This window comes from Neurospora tetraspora (assembly GCF_033439725.1).
Source record: "Neurospora tetraspora strain CBS 560.94 chromosome Unknown B0H65scaffold_2, whole genome shotgun sequence".
Taxonomy (NCBI): domain Eukaryota; kingdom Fungi; phylum Ascomycota; class Sordariomycetes; order Sordariales; family Sordariaceae; genus Neurospora; species Neurospora tetraspora.
The window spans coordinates 4,616,108-4,631,890 of NW_026944384.1; the positions used below are offsets into that span (position 1 = coordinate 4,616,108).

Genomic DNA, 15,783 nt, shown 5'->3' on the forward strand with positions numbered 1-15,783 from the left:
AGGGCTCCATTCAAAGCGGGCCCAGAATTCCGGCGAAAATTGAATGGAAAAACTGCCGATATCGATGAAGACCATCCGGGCTGTAAACCTTTGGGCAAAGAGACGACCGCTCGGTTATGACTCCCATCGATATCATATCAGATAGAAACCCATCAGCGAGAACTCCCGCCGCTCTGACAGGCTGAGGACCCTGAGCCTCACGGCATCAATGCATGTTGACTGTGGCCCAAACATCTCGATATCGGCAGTCGTCAGCTCTTCCGTGAACAAGCATGACAGGCCGCGGTTGGGCATCCTCGATGATAGGAAGAACACAGTTCGACACAATTGGATGCCAAGAGCCGTTGTGAATGTCGCTTCTGGTAATACATGGCATTTGCATCCAGCATCTCTGGAAGGGAAGTGGCTTGCATCTTGCTCCTGGGAGTGGGGGGGGACAGGGACTTGCATCATGCAGTATTACTCGTCGAGACTAGTCAGCGGCGATTTTGAAGCCCTGACGAGTATTTTTCTTCATCACTATGATCACTTTCAGCATCTTGGGGTGCCAATTTCAGACCGCTTCTGTTGCCACTGATAGCCCAGCTTGCCCAGTAAGGTGAAAGCCGTCAAGCTGCGAGCCTGCCTGACACCGCCCAATCACCATTTCTTTAACATATTATACAGTGGTATATGCTCTCTTTCGTTACATCTAACAGGTTGACAGTTTTTTGCCTTCACTCGATAGGGTCGAACATCGCTGACACTTATTTGCCCTACGGTGTCGTACATGAAGCTAATCTGATGCCCCGCACCACCAAGCCAGGGCTCTTTTTGTGCCTGCCTACTCTCGCCAGCAGCCTCATGATTGGGTACCCGTTGGGGAGTGGAGGTCAGGTTCCTGTCTGTTTCCCCAACTCTGCTGGTACGACATATTAACACTTGGGAAACCTACTCGCTCCCACACGAGCAGAATCCTGTTTTGAAGGCAAGTAGGGTTACGCTCAAGGGACCACACATACCTACACAGCTTGCCTTCCAAGTAGGTACAGGTCTCTCAGTCCGATCTACTCATGCCCGATTCTTTCCAACAACGAGCCTCCCAATGGCAAGTTACAATCAACTTTGATTACACCATCATGGACTCGTTGCTTCGATCCCGAGCCTTATGAGGAGTAATCGCCTAACCCGAAGGTTTCCCCCTTATCCGGAATGAGGAGAAGCTCTAGAATATTGCCCAACTCACTCTGCATGTCCAGAATACGACGGCAACCTCTTCATTGTACGAATGGGATGCTGTCGTCTAAATCTTTGTACAACAGCTCGTGTCGTTATGGCTGAGCCATCAACCATCCAACGTCCTGGACCATCTTACTCGAAGCACAGTCTTCATTTCTTTCGATTTTCGTTCACAATCAGGGCATCCAACGGGCCGACGAGCCATGGCCCTTCACCAACAGTCAACGACGATTTGAAAGAAGAGGGGAGGTTCGAAGGGCGACATATGATCCGATCGAATACAGCCCAAGACTCGATGCTGTCCTACACTCCTTCTAAGCGCATGAGACTGAGATGTGACAGGAGAACAGAATGGCTCCGATTTTACACCGGTAGGCAAGTTGGCGAGAGAAGGAAGCGTCTGTCGAGACTCGGGGATGCTTGTGAAACTCGAATCGTTCCGGAAACAACCCACAGCAGATGCCTCTCATGGTTTTGCTTCCCCCTCGCTTCATTGTGCAGTCTTCTCAGGTGTATGTAGCCTGAGGAAATGAATGGTTTGAAAACAACACAGGCAGATCGCATGGTGTTCATTGAGGGATACCAAGTCGCAGCCGTGATGCTTTTAGAGGTGAGTAAATGGTATTGATATTAGAAATGGTCGAGCAGTAATACACACAATAATCCATTATACATCAGATAATAAATGCCAATAATCGTTCAAGTAGCCCAACGTGCTCATCGTCACGCTCTTCATCTCCATAAACAGCTGTGCCTAGGCTCACCTTCATACATACAAACCAAAAGACCTACAAATCCTTCTTGTAAGCATGCTCCGGCTTATGCGTAGTCTCGTAGTCAACATGGACATACGCCCTCTCCACATCCGGCAAGCTCTCCAGCTTCATCTGTAACTCCTCCGCCACATCATGCGTCTCCCTCAGGCTCGCGTCCGGGTCCATCACCACGTCCACCTCCGCAATCAGCCTCGGGCCCGAGTGGTAGGCCCTCACGGTATCGATCTGTTTAATCAAAGGCGAGTGCGTGACGCAAACATAGGTAATCAGCTGCTGGATCTCCACGCTGGCCGTCACGCCCACCAACAGCAAAAACTCGGTAAACGCGGTGCGCAGCCAGATGACCGAAATGATGACGCTCAACAAGATGGCGCCCGCCGGGTCGAGCCACCACACCAGCTTGGCGCCGCCGACCGAGGTGAGAATACCGAAGCCGTTGACGAGCAGGTCGTTGCGGTGGTCCTGCCAGAGGATGCGCACTTGACTGTACTTGTCCTTCAGCGACCAGGTATAGAGAAAGAGCGAGAACTTGGTGGCGAAGGCGACGCACACGGCGATGACACTGGGCAGATGGAAATCCTTGGTGCCGTCCCCCTTGTGGTGCTGCCCCAGCTCCTGCGCGCTGAAAGCGATGAGCACGACCGAGACGGCCGACATGATGAAGCAGAAAGTGATGTTGCCGACCGTCTCCAGGCGGGCTTTGCCCGAGGGGAAACGGTTTGGGTCGACCCGGTTCACGGCCCGGTTGGAAAAGATCAAAGTCACGTTGCTGAGCGGGTCGAAGATGGCGTCGGCCATGGTGGTGAAGAGCGAGAGCGAACCCGAAGAGATGGCCGCGTAGACCTGGAGCACGGTCAAGATGAGGTTGGCGACCAGAGAGCCCCAGACCGCGATCTGATACTTGAGGTGGTCGTCGCCCTGCTCCTGGCGCGCCTCGGCAACATGCTCTTCTACGGTCTTGAGCATGCGCTCGATGGTCTCGTTCTGGGCCTCGTAGAAGCCCCGGACGCGGCGGGCTTGCAAAGCGGAGCGGCCGATGGACGGTCTCCACTTTGACCCGGATCCGTGCCCCTTGGAGCCGGACCCGGACCCTGAAGCCCCACCCGTGCCCGTGCTGGCAACGCCCGCGGAGTCCGAGTCGGGCCGGGCGGCATCGCGCTTCCTAGACGTGTTTGCCTTGATGGCCGCTAGCTCCGACGGGGTCTTGTATCGCTGCGATAGTCCGTAGGGATCGTGCTCGACGCCGACGAGCGGGAGGCGACCGGTTCGCTGGCTCTCTACCTCGACGTCGCGGTGCCTGGTTACGCCGTGGTCGTCTCCATCCGTAGCTTCAACTCCAGTACTACTGGCTGCTGCTCCAGACCCGCCCATCTGATGCTGCTGATGATGGTGGTGGTGGTGTCGATGAATCGAGCTGGCCGACTGAGATTGCGTTCTGAAGGCGTGCGGGTGATGCGAGATGCTGTGCGAAAGATCGGGCTCCATGGTTGGAAACAAGGTACCGTTTCGACCGGATCGCGCTGTTATGCTAAACTCGAAAAAGGTTTGGTACGTGGGGTATTGGTGGGAGGAGGACGCAGGACGCGCGGTATTAATCGCAAAGGTTGCAGGAGGTCAAGTATACTGTAGGATAAAGGGCTGAACCTCGAAGGTTGGATGAGACGGCGGTCAATTTGGGGGCTCAGCGGGGAAGCGCCAGTTGTCGCCCGTGGTAACAGAGTTCGGAAAGTCGCCGGCCGATCAACTGGATAATGATTGACAAAGCCGTCGAAAAGAGGCTGGGTGAGGCCTCGCGGAGGAGAGGCAAAAAGAGAGGCTGTGTCAATTGATCTCAACAACCAACAAAAAATATCCTGAACCAACCATATCCACACGTTTGCTTCTTTCATACCTCATTCCTATTTTCCACTAGCGTTGCCCTGCATTTGTAATCTGAGGGCATCGGCATGCGGTTTGCCTGGGCAACGGCCCTGCCCCGGCCGGTCCAACGAATACGCACAGTATGGACAAACTCTGGGCTCCCCTTGGGGGAGGTCAGATACTTAGGCGGTACGGCGTCATCGTGTTTCCGTATTGGGTTCGTCAATTCGACACTTCGGGCTCGTTGCCCTCATGCTGGAGGGCCAGATCCCATCACCATCGCAGTTGATGGGGAAGTGCAGATGGAAACCTGTGAGCTTGGAGTCTGGAAAAGAGGGTCGTCATCTTTGTTGATGATCTGATAATGGTGGACATCATCAGGGGTCAGGGGAGTAAGTTGTCAAAAGCCAAGAAGCCACACCGCAGCGGACAGCAGCTCGAACTTCCAGGTCGGACTCGAAAAGATCGCAAAAGGAGACAAAGGGGAAAGTTTAATATGGGCTATACCTACCTTTATAGAGCTAATGCTCGAGCTGAATGACAAGCCCAAGTTCAAACTCGGGGATATTCGGAAGAGTTTACAGCCTGTTTCAAGATCTTCAAGCCGAGCCGATCCCGATGTTAGCTGACTGGTGGGGTGCAGATGCGATCTTGTGCTTGGGACGGCAGGCCAAGGGCACCTCAACACCACAAAATATGACCTCTACCTATACGTACAGGATTCTCGATCATCATGGATTGTAGGATAGATATAGTAAATGATTCTGACAAACCTGATGTTAGGTGGCCCTCGGAATCCTAACTTAAGCGATATCTTCTTTCCCCCTCCTCGCCCACAAGCACCATCTCAGATCTTGGCCTCAAACTTCCCCGAATCCGAACCCTCACTCCTCTCCAAGATCCAGTCGCCAACATCCTTATAGAAGTCCTCGCTACACGGCCCATCAGCATGCAACTGATGATACCACCCCTCGTACCTCTTAAACATCCTGTCCTTCACCGTGCCCGCAATGACACGATCATAATACCTCTTACTGGCATTATAATCCGTCGCCTTATCACCCGAACCATGGCCAAACCAGATGGCCTTGATCTTCGTATTCTCTCCTCCAGGCGGTCTAATCGTTCCCCTTGTCAAGCCATCCGTGCGGTCCAACATTCCCGACAACCCTTCCAGCGTCCCGGTGTTATGCATCAGCTCATCTGCCGCGATGCTCTGCTGAACCTCTGGGTCGCGTGACAGGTCTCCAGGCGGGATCTGATTGACCATCTGGCGATGCGGGAAGAGCCTGGCCGCGAGCCGTCCGCCGTACACCATGATGAAACTCGGCTTCAGCTCGGGCGCAAACCCGATGAAGGGGCTCTCGAGCAGCCAGCCGCGCACGCGGCTGACGATGCGGTCCTGGTACTGCTCGTCGCAGGCAAGCGTGAGAACTTGGCCGCCGCCCATGGAGTGACCCATGACGAAGACGGGCGGCGCGCCGGGGGCATCGGACAGGTGCGGCTCGATGAAGGCGACGATGTCGGCGAGCACCCTGGATGTTGGCCCGGTTAGGCCCCTGTCAGCTGGCTTCTTGACGCTGCGCCCCCAGCCGCGTTGGTCGAACCCGTAAACGGCGATGCCGCGCGCTGCGAGTGAAGGGAAGAAGCCGTAGTAGCGGTTGATGTGGTCGCTGAATCCGTGGATGAAGATGAGCTTCGCTTTGATTGGCCCTTCGGGCTGTGTGGCGTTTTAAGGTGTAAGTGAGAGGTCGAGGAGGCTCAAGCTGAAAGATGCGTGATACGTACCTCCCATGACTTGGCATACAATGATGCTCCCGCAACCTCGAAAGTGCTTTCCTTTTCGACTGCCATATTGTACTTTTACTGTAAAACGTAGTGGTTCGCCGGGTCCTTTGACGTCTTCAGCGTTGGTTCGACTCGGGAATTACACTTCGGTCGTCGATAGTACTGATTGTCAGAGCGACAACCAAGAGAGGAACAAGTTGAAGCTGCCGGTATACTCGGACAATGAGATACGAGGTGTATGGTCGAGGTAGTGTGTAAGATGATAAAAGGCGGAGGACCTGCATTTTGATGACGGAGGGGTTTCTTATAAGATCACTTCCCAAAACGTATAGTTTCCGTCACGCCTTCACGTGCTACAAAAGCATGGAAACGTGGCCCGCTCACCCACACCGAACGTAGCAGTTTAAAGCCGTCTTGATTCAGTGGTCGGTCGCTGCTCCGAGAATTTTACAAAGGAATCGACTTCATTTCCAACGCATCTAGATATAGCCGAACACAAGAAGAAATAGACCCAACAATCGTGTACGAAGGAGAAAAATCAATGCTCATTATGAGTGTCGTAATGGATTTAGACGCCGTTCCGCCACCTCCACACGTAAATGCTTGCACAACGCCTTCCCTTTTCAGATCCTTCAATGATAAAACCGACGCTTTGGCGTTCCCTATATCCATACATTGTAACATTGAACATTGGACGTTGAACACCGAGTCCCAAGAAAACAATTCCTCTTTCCCAGGTATAGCCATGACTCCCCGACCGAGAAAACGAAAACCAGATAGATGTCCGACGATAAGCAACATGTACTGAAGGATGCATTCCATAATGACGCCTGATCCGCACAGCCCAGCACCTCATAGCCACTGTTCTCATAGCTTCATATCGTCATGTAAAGAGTAGAAGAAAAGAGATTCATCAAGGTATAACCGCCAACGGAACTCCCCCTCCTAGTAAAGACATCAAAGAAGAACCGAAACCTATCCCGTCGTATAACCAACCGAGCACTCAAATATCTGCCAAATGGTCCTCATCCTGCAGTTCCGTGCCGGCAAAAATATCTTGCGAGTTCGCAGTAGTCGTTTGGAAGCCAAACTTTTGAATCGGAGAATCTTCATCGGGCGTCCGAATACCTATACCACTGTCGTCATGGACAGACGGCTGGGTGGCTGTCGATGCAGCCACCGGGAATCGTGCCCGATCTGGCTGCGACTCGGACATTCGGGACGCGCTGGAATCATCGCTTCCACTTCTATATCTGGATGCCTCATTGCTTGCCTCGTTGCTTGCGCCCTGTTGCTGTGAGACAAGGAGCGTATACTCATGTGTCGACTTTTGCTTGAGAAACCCGCCGTATTCCGCCAAAAAGAGAATCATCTCATCGATAAAACACTTGGTGACCCACCAAGAACCAAAACTCTTGCCTTGGCCCAGGGTAATATCCCTCATTACGGCTGTGCCTAATCGTTGAACACACCAGACAATATCGGTATGTGACGCGTAGGGAAAGTGCGAAGGTAGGGAGCGAAGAAAGCTCACCCAGCGATCCAAAACGTTCGAGGCCGTGGATTCCTCAGGGTTTCCTGCCTGGGATTGCCGACCATTCCGCATTGCCATCTCTCCGTGAAGGGTCAGGCCTTCGATTTCCCATGGAATGTTAACCGGATCTAGGAGATCACGCATCTCTTTGAGGAGGAGATTCACAACATCATCCATGCCCCTCGACGGAACACTCTCGGCAACCTTTCTTAGGTTGATTATGTTTATCCACTCCACGTACATGAGGTCGCGGTTTGCTGGGTTTGACAGCATGTTGGCGGCAGCATGAGCGGTAAGGTTGACACGGAGCACCCTATCCAGTAAGCCTGCGAATAGAGTTGCTGGTGCTTCTTTGGCCTTGAGAACGTGAGGAGGTTGTCCTTGAAAGGAATCGCGAATGTGTGGGACGAGCTTATCTGCTATGTTCCTCAGCGTATCGAGCACCGTCTTGGGAACCACCTGGAGGACCAGGCTCGAGACAATGCGCATCATGCGCTGGTAGAGAACAAAGTCGCACTCCTCTATCCAAGGTGCAACAGCCGGGTTGCTGAATAGCTTCTGGACCGGCATTGTGAGAGTGCCCTGGAATGAGGTGTAAAGGTGGAAGAAAGTCTTCTCTTTACAATACCGAATGCATTCCACCAGAGACGTACAGTGTGACCTGTAGAGCGCAGCCAGCGACTTGGCAGCGTCCGGATCGGTATTTTTGGGTAGAAATGGCTCGATACGTGGTAGGACGAGAGGGTCGGACTGCTGGAATGTCTCCTCGGTTTCCGCGGCAAAACAAAGCCTCTGTACTGTCTTGGTTACCGTCGTGCTAAGCTGGTCAATGTTGGCCACCTGGACTTGGTTGTACAGCCTGTGAACATATTCATGCGGCCGCCTGACCCGGGTCTCCGGTTGCTGCCCCAGGTCAGGCGTGGGGAGTACAGGGCGTTCGGTTGTCATTGTATTGTCCGGTGCCGTGCTACTACAGAATTAGTAAGAATAAAAGGTGTTTAGATGAATGTGTCGCTGCTCACTTAAAAGTTTGGGAGAAGGACTGCTCCTCTGTTGGGGAAACTTGCGGTTGTGTCGAGACATCTCGCACATCAGGCTGGTCTTCTCGAAGTTGAAAGTTGACGTAATGATATTTTGACTCTCCCCGAACACCAAGGCGACGAGTTTTCAGTCCGGGAAAAAGAACCCGGACAAGCTTTCCAAAACTGGCAGGATTCAGGACTGTTATCCTCTCGGTCGCACACCTGGAGGCATAGTTGGCGTAAACCCTCCCTCTAGGTACCGATCCCTTGCCCTTTGAGCAGACTTGACTGATCCTGTCGTATTGTTAGCCCACAATCTCGAAGGAGATACCAAGTGACCAACGTACCAAAGCATTGCGAAAACCTGGCGGGTTCGTTCTGAATTGGGCCCACGCTCGTTGCCGTGCAGCTCCTCTGCAACCTCCTGAAGATTCCTGTGTCTGTTGGCGACATATAGCTGACGCATTTCCACTTCGTTGTTCGCACTCGAGCGTGACCCCCCCTTAGATTGCGATGTCATTCCAACGTAGGAGCCGTGGTCGTTGTTGCCGTCATGGTCCACCATCTGACTGTCCTCCACAAAACTGGTGTTTCCGGCAAAGGAATCGGCGGACAAAGACTGGCGGCTCATGCTGTGGCTGCCATGATATTGAACGTTCTGCATCGAAGCGTTGACCTGTGAATCCATGGCGAACTCGCGGCTAGTGTGCAACTGGGAGGCCAGCACCATGTCGTCTTGTGTCATCTGGGCGGTCGGGTGGCCAAGGTCTCGGGTTCGGCTGTGATCGTTCGGAATCCATTGGGATTGGTAGACTTCGGGCACGTCAGTAAACGCGTGGTCGAGATTTGGTTGTGTTGCGGCGCTGTGGATGGAAGCTGTTGAGCCTTGAGAGCGAGGCCGCTTCTTCGCCTTGGTGAGGGCGAGAGGGTCTGTACAAGCAGTAAGCATACCGTTATGGTATGTCGCGTAACAAGTATGCGCCCGGATACATAGGGGACCAAGGGAAGGGCAAGAAGGGCAGATGACAAGGTTGTGGACGGGGGAACAGAAGACGGTAGAAGACTTAGGGGGCGTACCGTGGGTTGAGTCCATCAGCGCCCGTGTTGTGATGGTATGGACTGATAGCTCTGCTGGATATCCCAAGTAAACACAAGGATAAATGGTGGTGGTGGCGGCGACTACTCCAAACCTGGCGGATGCCAACACGGCCAGGCCGGGCTAATAATAAGGGTAACGGATATGGGGTCGGGAGCACACCGCGGAACGTGTCGCGAGTAACAGTGCCGTGCATGCGCGAGTAAGAAGACTTAGTTAATGACGATGTCGATGCTGCAGCCAAAGGTCAATTGCACATTTTCTTTGGAGGTTTGTATGGGGAGCGGAGAACAGAAAGAATCAACAAACATGAAAGCGCTAGGGACGTACCTGGGGCAATGCGGCTTGCGGACGGGCTGCCGTGACTGCAACGTGCAGCGACGTTCCACTGGAGGGAACTTAAACCACTGCAAGTCAAAGGCAGCTAGCTGCTCCCCGCACGTTCCATGCAGACCCGCTTGGGACCAAAATGCCGTTTGATTGGCCGTTTGCCCGTTCGAGAGTGTTGTTGACTTTCCTTTTGTTGTTCGAGGAATTCAAAGTTGACGAACCAGAACACCGCCGCATTTCTTTCCCACTGGATTCCTTGTTGTTTTGCTCATTCCTGGGCTACAGATGTGTACCTGATCGACATACTGTGCCTTTTCCGAACCAGACATCCAGTACGCTATGACGTTCCACCATGATTCACTACTCTGGGAGACTGACTACGTTTCTGGTGGACAGGAGTTTATCCCACCTGATAGGATCACCGTCATCGCAGAACAAATACTTTACTTCAGTCCGTTAACTGAAGTCTGCACCAGCATTGACTTGGCAAGCAAGTTCACGTCTGACCGCTCGCAGAACGAGGGGAAATCGATCTCTTCCTCATTGATATTGGTCATAGATACGTTGGAAAGATCGAACTGAAAGTTTTCTTGTGAGGCATCTGGCAGAGGATTACACTTTTCCATGTAATGTGAAGTGCGCTGTACATATGGCCGACATCCATCCGCATGAAGTGGAGCTAGCTGCACGAAAACGCTGGAGGTATCGCGGGGCTCTGAAAGGCTTCATGTTGGTTCATGTCATGAGTTCTGATTCTCTACTTGGAAATGTCCACAAGTTGTCATCATCGCCTGTCCCAAATATCAAAGCGCCCAAGTGAGTAGAGCGAAGGAGGCAACCTCAAGAGGCCCGGGTAATGTACTCCCCCTAACTGCCCACGGGAACTCTTTGTACCTTAATGCACAATGAAGATGGACGGATACAGGTTAGGGGCATTGAGTATAGTAAATCTTGACAAAAGCCGGGAAGAGGCGACCAGTGCCGTTGTTTGTGTGTATCGATGACAAGGTTAGGAGGAGGTTATATCAGGATGATAAAGAATATGAAAAAGAAAAAAGAAAAAAGAAAAACAAGATCACAGGCGAGGCACAGAAAGAGATGCATCAGGCCAAGAGAATTCGCAAAAATGTGAAAAGGAAAAAAAGAACTTTGACGTTGATCCGACCCAGGCTCGATCTGGGGACCTTCAGTGTGTTAGACTGACGTGATAACCAACTACACCATCGGACCTGTTATTGATAGTAGATATGAAGATGATGAGCTTATCAGTTCAGATGTGTACGGTCGTTTCACCATATCTTCGTCCACCAATCCTAGCAAAACAGCGATGTGGCGTCACTGGGTTCTGGAACCAGTCAGATGCAGATGATAACGGGAGGAAGCTTTGCGGCCCCACGGGCAGGGCAAGCTCTTCGGGTTGTGAACAGGATGATCCCCTTTCGTCTGCACACGTATCAATCGTCATTGTTGTGCCCACAGCCCACAGCCCACTTCAACCCGTTCCCACACCCAACTGCCATTTCCACGATAGCATCACCCCTAACGACACATTGCACTTCACAGCATCGTTTCGGCGAATTCGAAATCCAGGTCAGCAGCTTTCTCTCAGCTTCCCGTCTCCTCCTCTCTGCTGGTGGTGTGTTCGCCGAGCACGCTGCGAGTTTTAGGCCCAGCCCCCCCGGCTGCCCAACCCACTTTGCCGTGTCACAGCTTCAGCCTCCCCGCCAGTTCCGACTCGGATTTTCCCCTGAACTTCGACTTTGCATCTCGCTGACACCAAAACACCACAGCTAGCTCTAGATCGATAGACTCGCTTACCGCATCAACCACACCAAATGTCTTCCCCTCAGGACCGCGCCCAGCAGTACATCGGCCAGCTCGATAAGGAGGTTCGTAAACCGCAGCCAGATCGCAGACACGCCGGCCACGGCGTCGTTGGGCTTTGCGTAGCTAACCCGCCTCAATAGCTGTCCAAGTACCCTACCCTCAACAACCTCGAGAAGACCACCGGCGTGCCCAAGGCCTATGCCGTCATCGGCCTCGTTGCTCTCTACTTCTTCCTGATCATCTTCAACCTCGGCGGCCAGCTCCTCGTCAACCTCGCTGGCTTCGTCCTTCCCGGATACTACTCGCTCAATGCGCTCTTTACCTCTTCCAAGCAGGATGATACCCAGTGGCTCACTGTAAGTCGGGACATGCCTGATTAGGTTCTGCCTATGGTTTCCATGCTAACCACCATACGTCCAGTACTGGGTTGTTTTCTCTTTCTTCACGTAAGCATACTCCTTTGGCTTTGCGCCTACTGTTTATATGGTGCGCTTAATATCTAATCATATGTCTATAGTGTCATTGAGAGCTTGATCAGCGTCGTCTACTGGTTCCCCTTCTACTACACCTTCAAGTTTGTTTTCCTCCTCTGGCTCTCTCTTCCTACCTTCAAGTAAGTGGTCTCCCAACTCTGCCAGCATCTCAAGAAGAAAAGCTCACATGTCAACAGGGGCGCCGAGATCATCTTCCGCTCTTTCCTCGCCCCCACCCTTGGCCGTTACTTCCAGAACGGCTCCACCGCCAGCGGCCTCCGCGCCAAGGCTGACGCTGTCCACACTGACTAAGCGTCTCATGGGCAACTGCCGGGCCTCTCCAGTTCGTTACAAAGTGTGCCGCTTTGAATGAGGCTCAAGAAGATACAGGCAACAAATGCACGGCCGTCAAGCCTCTGCGTTGGGCTTGTCGGCAACCTATCACGCGTGCAAAAACATGACAACAAAACCGGGGTAGATGGACAGTTTGTTAGCTGGAAAAGTTGGAGATATGTGGTGGTAGAGGAGGACATGTGGGTATAGAAGATGTTGGTGACAGGATGATTAAACCCGATGCGTCTAGACGAGTAGGGACATGTTTGGTATCTAACGATTGAATAAATGGTAGTAACAGAGCATTGCATTTGAACTGGCATCACTGAAATACTGAGACGTGCTCGACCTGAAAGGCCCAGGGCTGGCCATCGTAAGAGGCAAAACAATGGGACACATTAGATGCTTGCAATGTATAACTGCTGGCTAGGACAGCTCAGGACGGGGTCTTGTTAATATCTAGACGACATCCACAAAGCATCTCCGCGCTATGTTAATTTTCTCTTCGCCGAACTGATCAATATTTCTTCACATGACTACCATCCAGATATGGAAGGCCAACGTCACTGTTTGAAACCCCTGCCAACAAAGCTAGTGCGACAGGCAAAAGGTACAGCACTATTGGATAAAGCAGGCATTGGCTATATGTTATGTTAAGCAGGTACGAGATCGGCATACGCTGCCCCTGAGCCCCTCTCCAGAGGTACTTGGCACTAACAAAAGTTCCAGTGGTAGCCACCTGCCAAAAATTCCCCGGGTGTTGCTGTCCACAGCAGGCAAGAACATCCACTGATATTCCGTCTTGATGGGTGCGCCTGCTTCAGCTCGTTTCGAGGCCACGGGTGAAACTTGAAACCCGGGGGAAGACTTTCACTTTAACCAGAGGGGCAATTGCTGACCTCGAACACTCGTTTATTATCAGCCCTGGCACGGAAAAGGTTGGAAAAGTCAGAAACAAGCCTACTTCAAGTCCCCAGATTCCACCTCCGCCCCTACGAATCGGCGACCCCGAACCTAAGTCTTATCCATCTAATACCCTGATCGAACTTACCCGACGACGACGACGGCGACGACCTCTGGCACTTCGACTGGCCTCGGGATACATTATTGAATTCTATTTCCTACGCGCGTCGACTAGAATCCTAGCATTAGAGTTAGCGTGAGCGCTACTCGCCTGGCCCTGGCCTAGAACACCTGACGGCTCAACAACAAGTCGAGGAAGCCGTGCTGCCCTGATCGAAGTGGCCCGTCCAGTGACACCAACGGGCAGCCTCAGACCGGAAAACATTAAGGAGTCGTCGTCGCATTTCTCCCCGGGCATTCCCTTGCCCTTCTTTGCGCCAACCGATTTTTCGATCGACGACCCGACTGGCAACAAGCTGGGATAGATCCTCGCCCACGAACGGCGCCCCCTCTCGAGGGCGCGCGCTCGGGATGCACCTCAGTCCCTTACAGTCGCGCTTGGCGGCGTCCTTTATCGCATCATGCCTTCTCGTCGTTCTCTACCTCACCCTCTTCTCCCCGAATCTTGCTCTCGCGGCCGAGCTCGAAGATGCGCCGCCCATACTATTCGACGATGTCGATTCCGATCTAGGAAGCCCGCTCGACCCGATGTACGAACCCGAGTTTGCCGCATTCGATAGGAGTATCCTCGGGCGTCGTCAAGTTAGAGACACCAATGTCTTGAAGAACAATGAGGCTTTCCCGTTGAACGTCGTTCAGGGGGTTACGGAGCGCTTCGTGTTCGAGCTGTCACAGCTGTCCGAGCGGGAACCAGAGGTTCGGTCATTGGAGCTGAGGGATGAAGATCATACCTGGGAAGAACAAGAGGAAGATGAAGAGGAGGAGGATGAGGAGGAGGATAAAGATGACTTGAATGATGAGAGCCTGGACACAGAGCCTGTGGACTCGAATTCTGATTCCGCGGAACAGAAGCTGGGAAAACGGAAACAGGGTGCTCGTCAGATCTTTCTTTCTGCAAACACATGCCTGCAGCCCCAAGCATTTAATGCGACCAAGACAACACAGCCTCCACCGCAGCTTACACTGTATGTGTCAACGTCGACCGATAACGTGGAACCAGGCCCAGATGCGGATTCGAACTCTCAGGTGGCTATGGTGTTTAATGAGGGTGCTATCATGTACAACTTCACCACTACGACCGACGTATATGTGGGTGTACATGCACCCAACGTGACGGAAATATTTGACGGGCCTTATAACATGAAAATCGCCATCTCCACGGACGGTTATATCTACAGTTATGACGTGGATAACGATGCTGATCTGATCTGGGTTGATAGCGACTCCCAGGGTGCATTGCTCATCACTCATAACTTGACTGATAGTAACGATGAGAAGAAGCAACAGCAGATCATGGAAGCGCCGCCATACGTTCTGTTCGCCCAGGACAAGTCTGATCCGTCCATCAACGGTGTCAAATATTCCTTTTGCGGCCTCGAACAGTATGCGCAGATTGCAACTACAAAGGACGGGAAGTATTCGAACATGGTCCAGACAGGCATGACAACGCGAGGACAGGGCAACTTTCCTAAGCAGCAGTTTTTCTTCAGCGGGCTGAAGCCAAGCACCAGCTATCTCGGGATCCTGGCCAAGACCAATGCGACCGACCCAGGGAGTCCGAATCCCGTTGGAGGTGGCGGCCACGTCTTCAAAGCCACCAATTTCCAAACCAAGTCCGGTAAGCTCTTTTCTCGGGATCCAGGATCCAACCAGGTCGGGACCAACGCTCAGGAGCTAATACAAGCAGATCACGGGAACTGCAACATTATCTTGAACCTTACGTTTTGTGATCAGGTAGCCTACTCGGTCCCCAGCAACTCAAAGTTTGGCAACGCCTCCGTCCTGGCCAAGTTCTACGATGACTACGCCGCCGAAGCATATGGTTACTTCAAAAAGGCTCTGGCCCAGATCCCCTGCGAGGCGCCTGTGACCCAGCGTTACTCGCTCACCCGGAACTGCAGTGACTGCGAGGCCGCGTACAAGGACTGGCTCTGTTCCGTGACCATTCCGCGCTGCGAGGACTTCAGTAACGATGCCAGCTACTTGCATCCGCGGGCCATGAGCCAGCCGTTCCCCAACGGCGAGATGCTCGACAATGCGACTATGTCATTGTACGCGGAAAAGTATGGCGACGGCAAGACCTTAGGCAAGGCCTTCATGCAGAGCCGCAGCTCGCGGATCGACGAGTTTATCAAACCCGGCCCGTATAAGGAGGTCCTGCCTTGCGATTACCTCTGCTACAGACTGGTCCAAAGCTGTCCGTCGTCCATGGGTTTCGGCTGCCCGTTGCCTGGCCAGAACGGATTCAATTCGAGCTACTACATCAAAAACGAAACAAACGGCGAGGTCGTGTGTAATTATCCGGGCTCGGCACATATCTTTTCGGGCTCATCAAGGGACGCAGTCTCCGTGGCGTTGACTGTTGTTGTCCTGGTGTTGGTGAGCCTACTGCTCGCTTGCTAGTGGCGCTGCTGGTTCTTCGTGAACGAGGACGGTGTTGGAG

At 52.8% G+C, this 15,783-nt stretch overlaps 5 protein-coding genes and 1 non-coding gene across 6 annotated transcripts; 2 read left to right on the top strand and 4 right to left on the bottom strand.

The window, feature by feature from the left end:
• Positions 1–1,872: 1,872 nt before the first annotated feature.
• Positions 1,873–3,710, bottom strand: B0H65DRAFT_124809 (cation efflux family-domain-containing protein). Its single transcript, XM_062820726.1, has one exon. The coding sequence runs from the start codon at positions 3,477–3,479 to the stop codon at positions 2,007–2,009; it is 1,473 nt and encodes a 490-aa protein (XP_062684838.1). The 5' UTR covers positions 3,480–3,710; the 3' UTR covers positions 1,873–2,006.
• Positions 3,711–4,649: 939 nt separating this feature from the next.
• Positions 4,650–5,819, bottom strand: B0H65DRAFT_124817 (Alpha/Beta hydrolase protein). Its single transcript, XM_062820727.1, has 2 exons — positions 5,643–5,819; positions 4,650–5,574 (listed from the first exon to the last, which is right to left on the bottom strand). Exons 1-2 carry the CDS (start codon positions 5,706–5,708, stop codon positions 4,702–4,704), a joined length of 939 nt encoding a protein of 312 aa, XP_062684839.1. The 5' UTR covers positions 5,709–5,819; the 3' UTR covers positions 4,650–4,701.
• Positions 5,820–6,645: 826 nt separating this feature from the next.
• Positions 6,646–9,147, bottom strand: B0H65DRAFT_546569 (RFX DNA-binding domain-containing protein; the record flags this gene model as incomplete). Its single annotated transcript, XM_062829453.1, has 3 exons — positions 6,646–8,143; positions 8,199–8,492; positions 8,546–9,147. 3 exons carry the CDS (start codon positions 9,145–9,147, stop codon positions 6,646–6,648), a joined length of 2,394 nt encoding a protein of 797 aa, XP_062684840.1.
• A 1,633-nt stretch (positions 9,148–10,780) lies between these two features.
• B0H65DRAFT_t120 lies at positions 10,781–10,854 on the bottom strand. The gene has a single exon. It is a non-coding gene; the product is annotated as a tRNA-Val (tRNA).
• Positions 10,855–11,459: 605 nt separating this feature from the next.
• On the top strand, positions 11,460–12,236 carry B0H65DRAFT_421678 (TB2/DP1, HVA22 family-domain-containing protein; the record flags this gene model as incomplete). The annotated part of the gene is made up of 5 exons (XM_062824357.1): positions 11,460–11,513; positions 11,592–11,807; positions 11,872–11,897; positions 11,969–12,064; positions 12,122–12,236. 5 exons carry the CDS (start codon positions 11,460–11,462, stop codon positions 12,234–12,236), a joined length of 507 nt encoding a protein of 168 aa, XP_062684841.1.
• A 1,455-nt stretch (positions 12,237–13,691) lies between these two features.
• B0H65DRAFT_440418 (stretch-activated Ca2+-permeable channel component-domain-containing protein) lies at positions 13,692–15,743 on the top strand (the record flags this gene model as incomplete). The annotated part of the gene is made up of 1 exon (XM_062825475.1): positions 13,692–15,743. The coding sequence occupies one exon, from the start codon at positions 13,692–13,694 to the stop codon at positions 15,741–15,743; it is 2,052 nt and encodes a 683-aa protein (XP_062684842.1).
• Positions 15,744–15,783: the final 40 nt, after the last annotated feature.

Excerpts from the sequence above, each read along its gene's own strand:
- B0H65DRAFT_124809 (XM_062820726.1), bottom strand. The coding sequence starts at position 3,479 with ATGGAGCCCGATCTTTCGCACAGCATCTCGCATCACCCGCACGCCTTC.
- B0H65DRAFT_124817 (XM_062820727.1), bottom strand. The coding sequence starts at position 5,708 with ATGGCAGTCGAAAAGGAAAGCACTTTCGAGGTTGCGGGAGCATCATTG. Across the intron at positions 5,575-5,642 it reads TGTATGCCAAGTCATGGGAG|CCCGAAGGGCCAATCAAAGC; the intron begins GTACGTATCACG and ends AACGCCACACAG.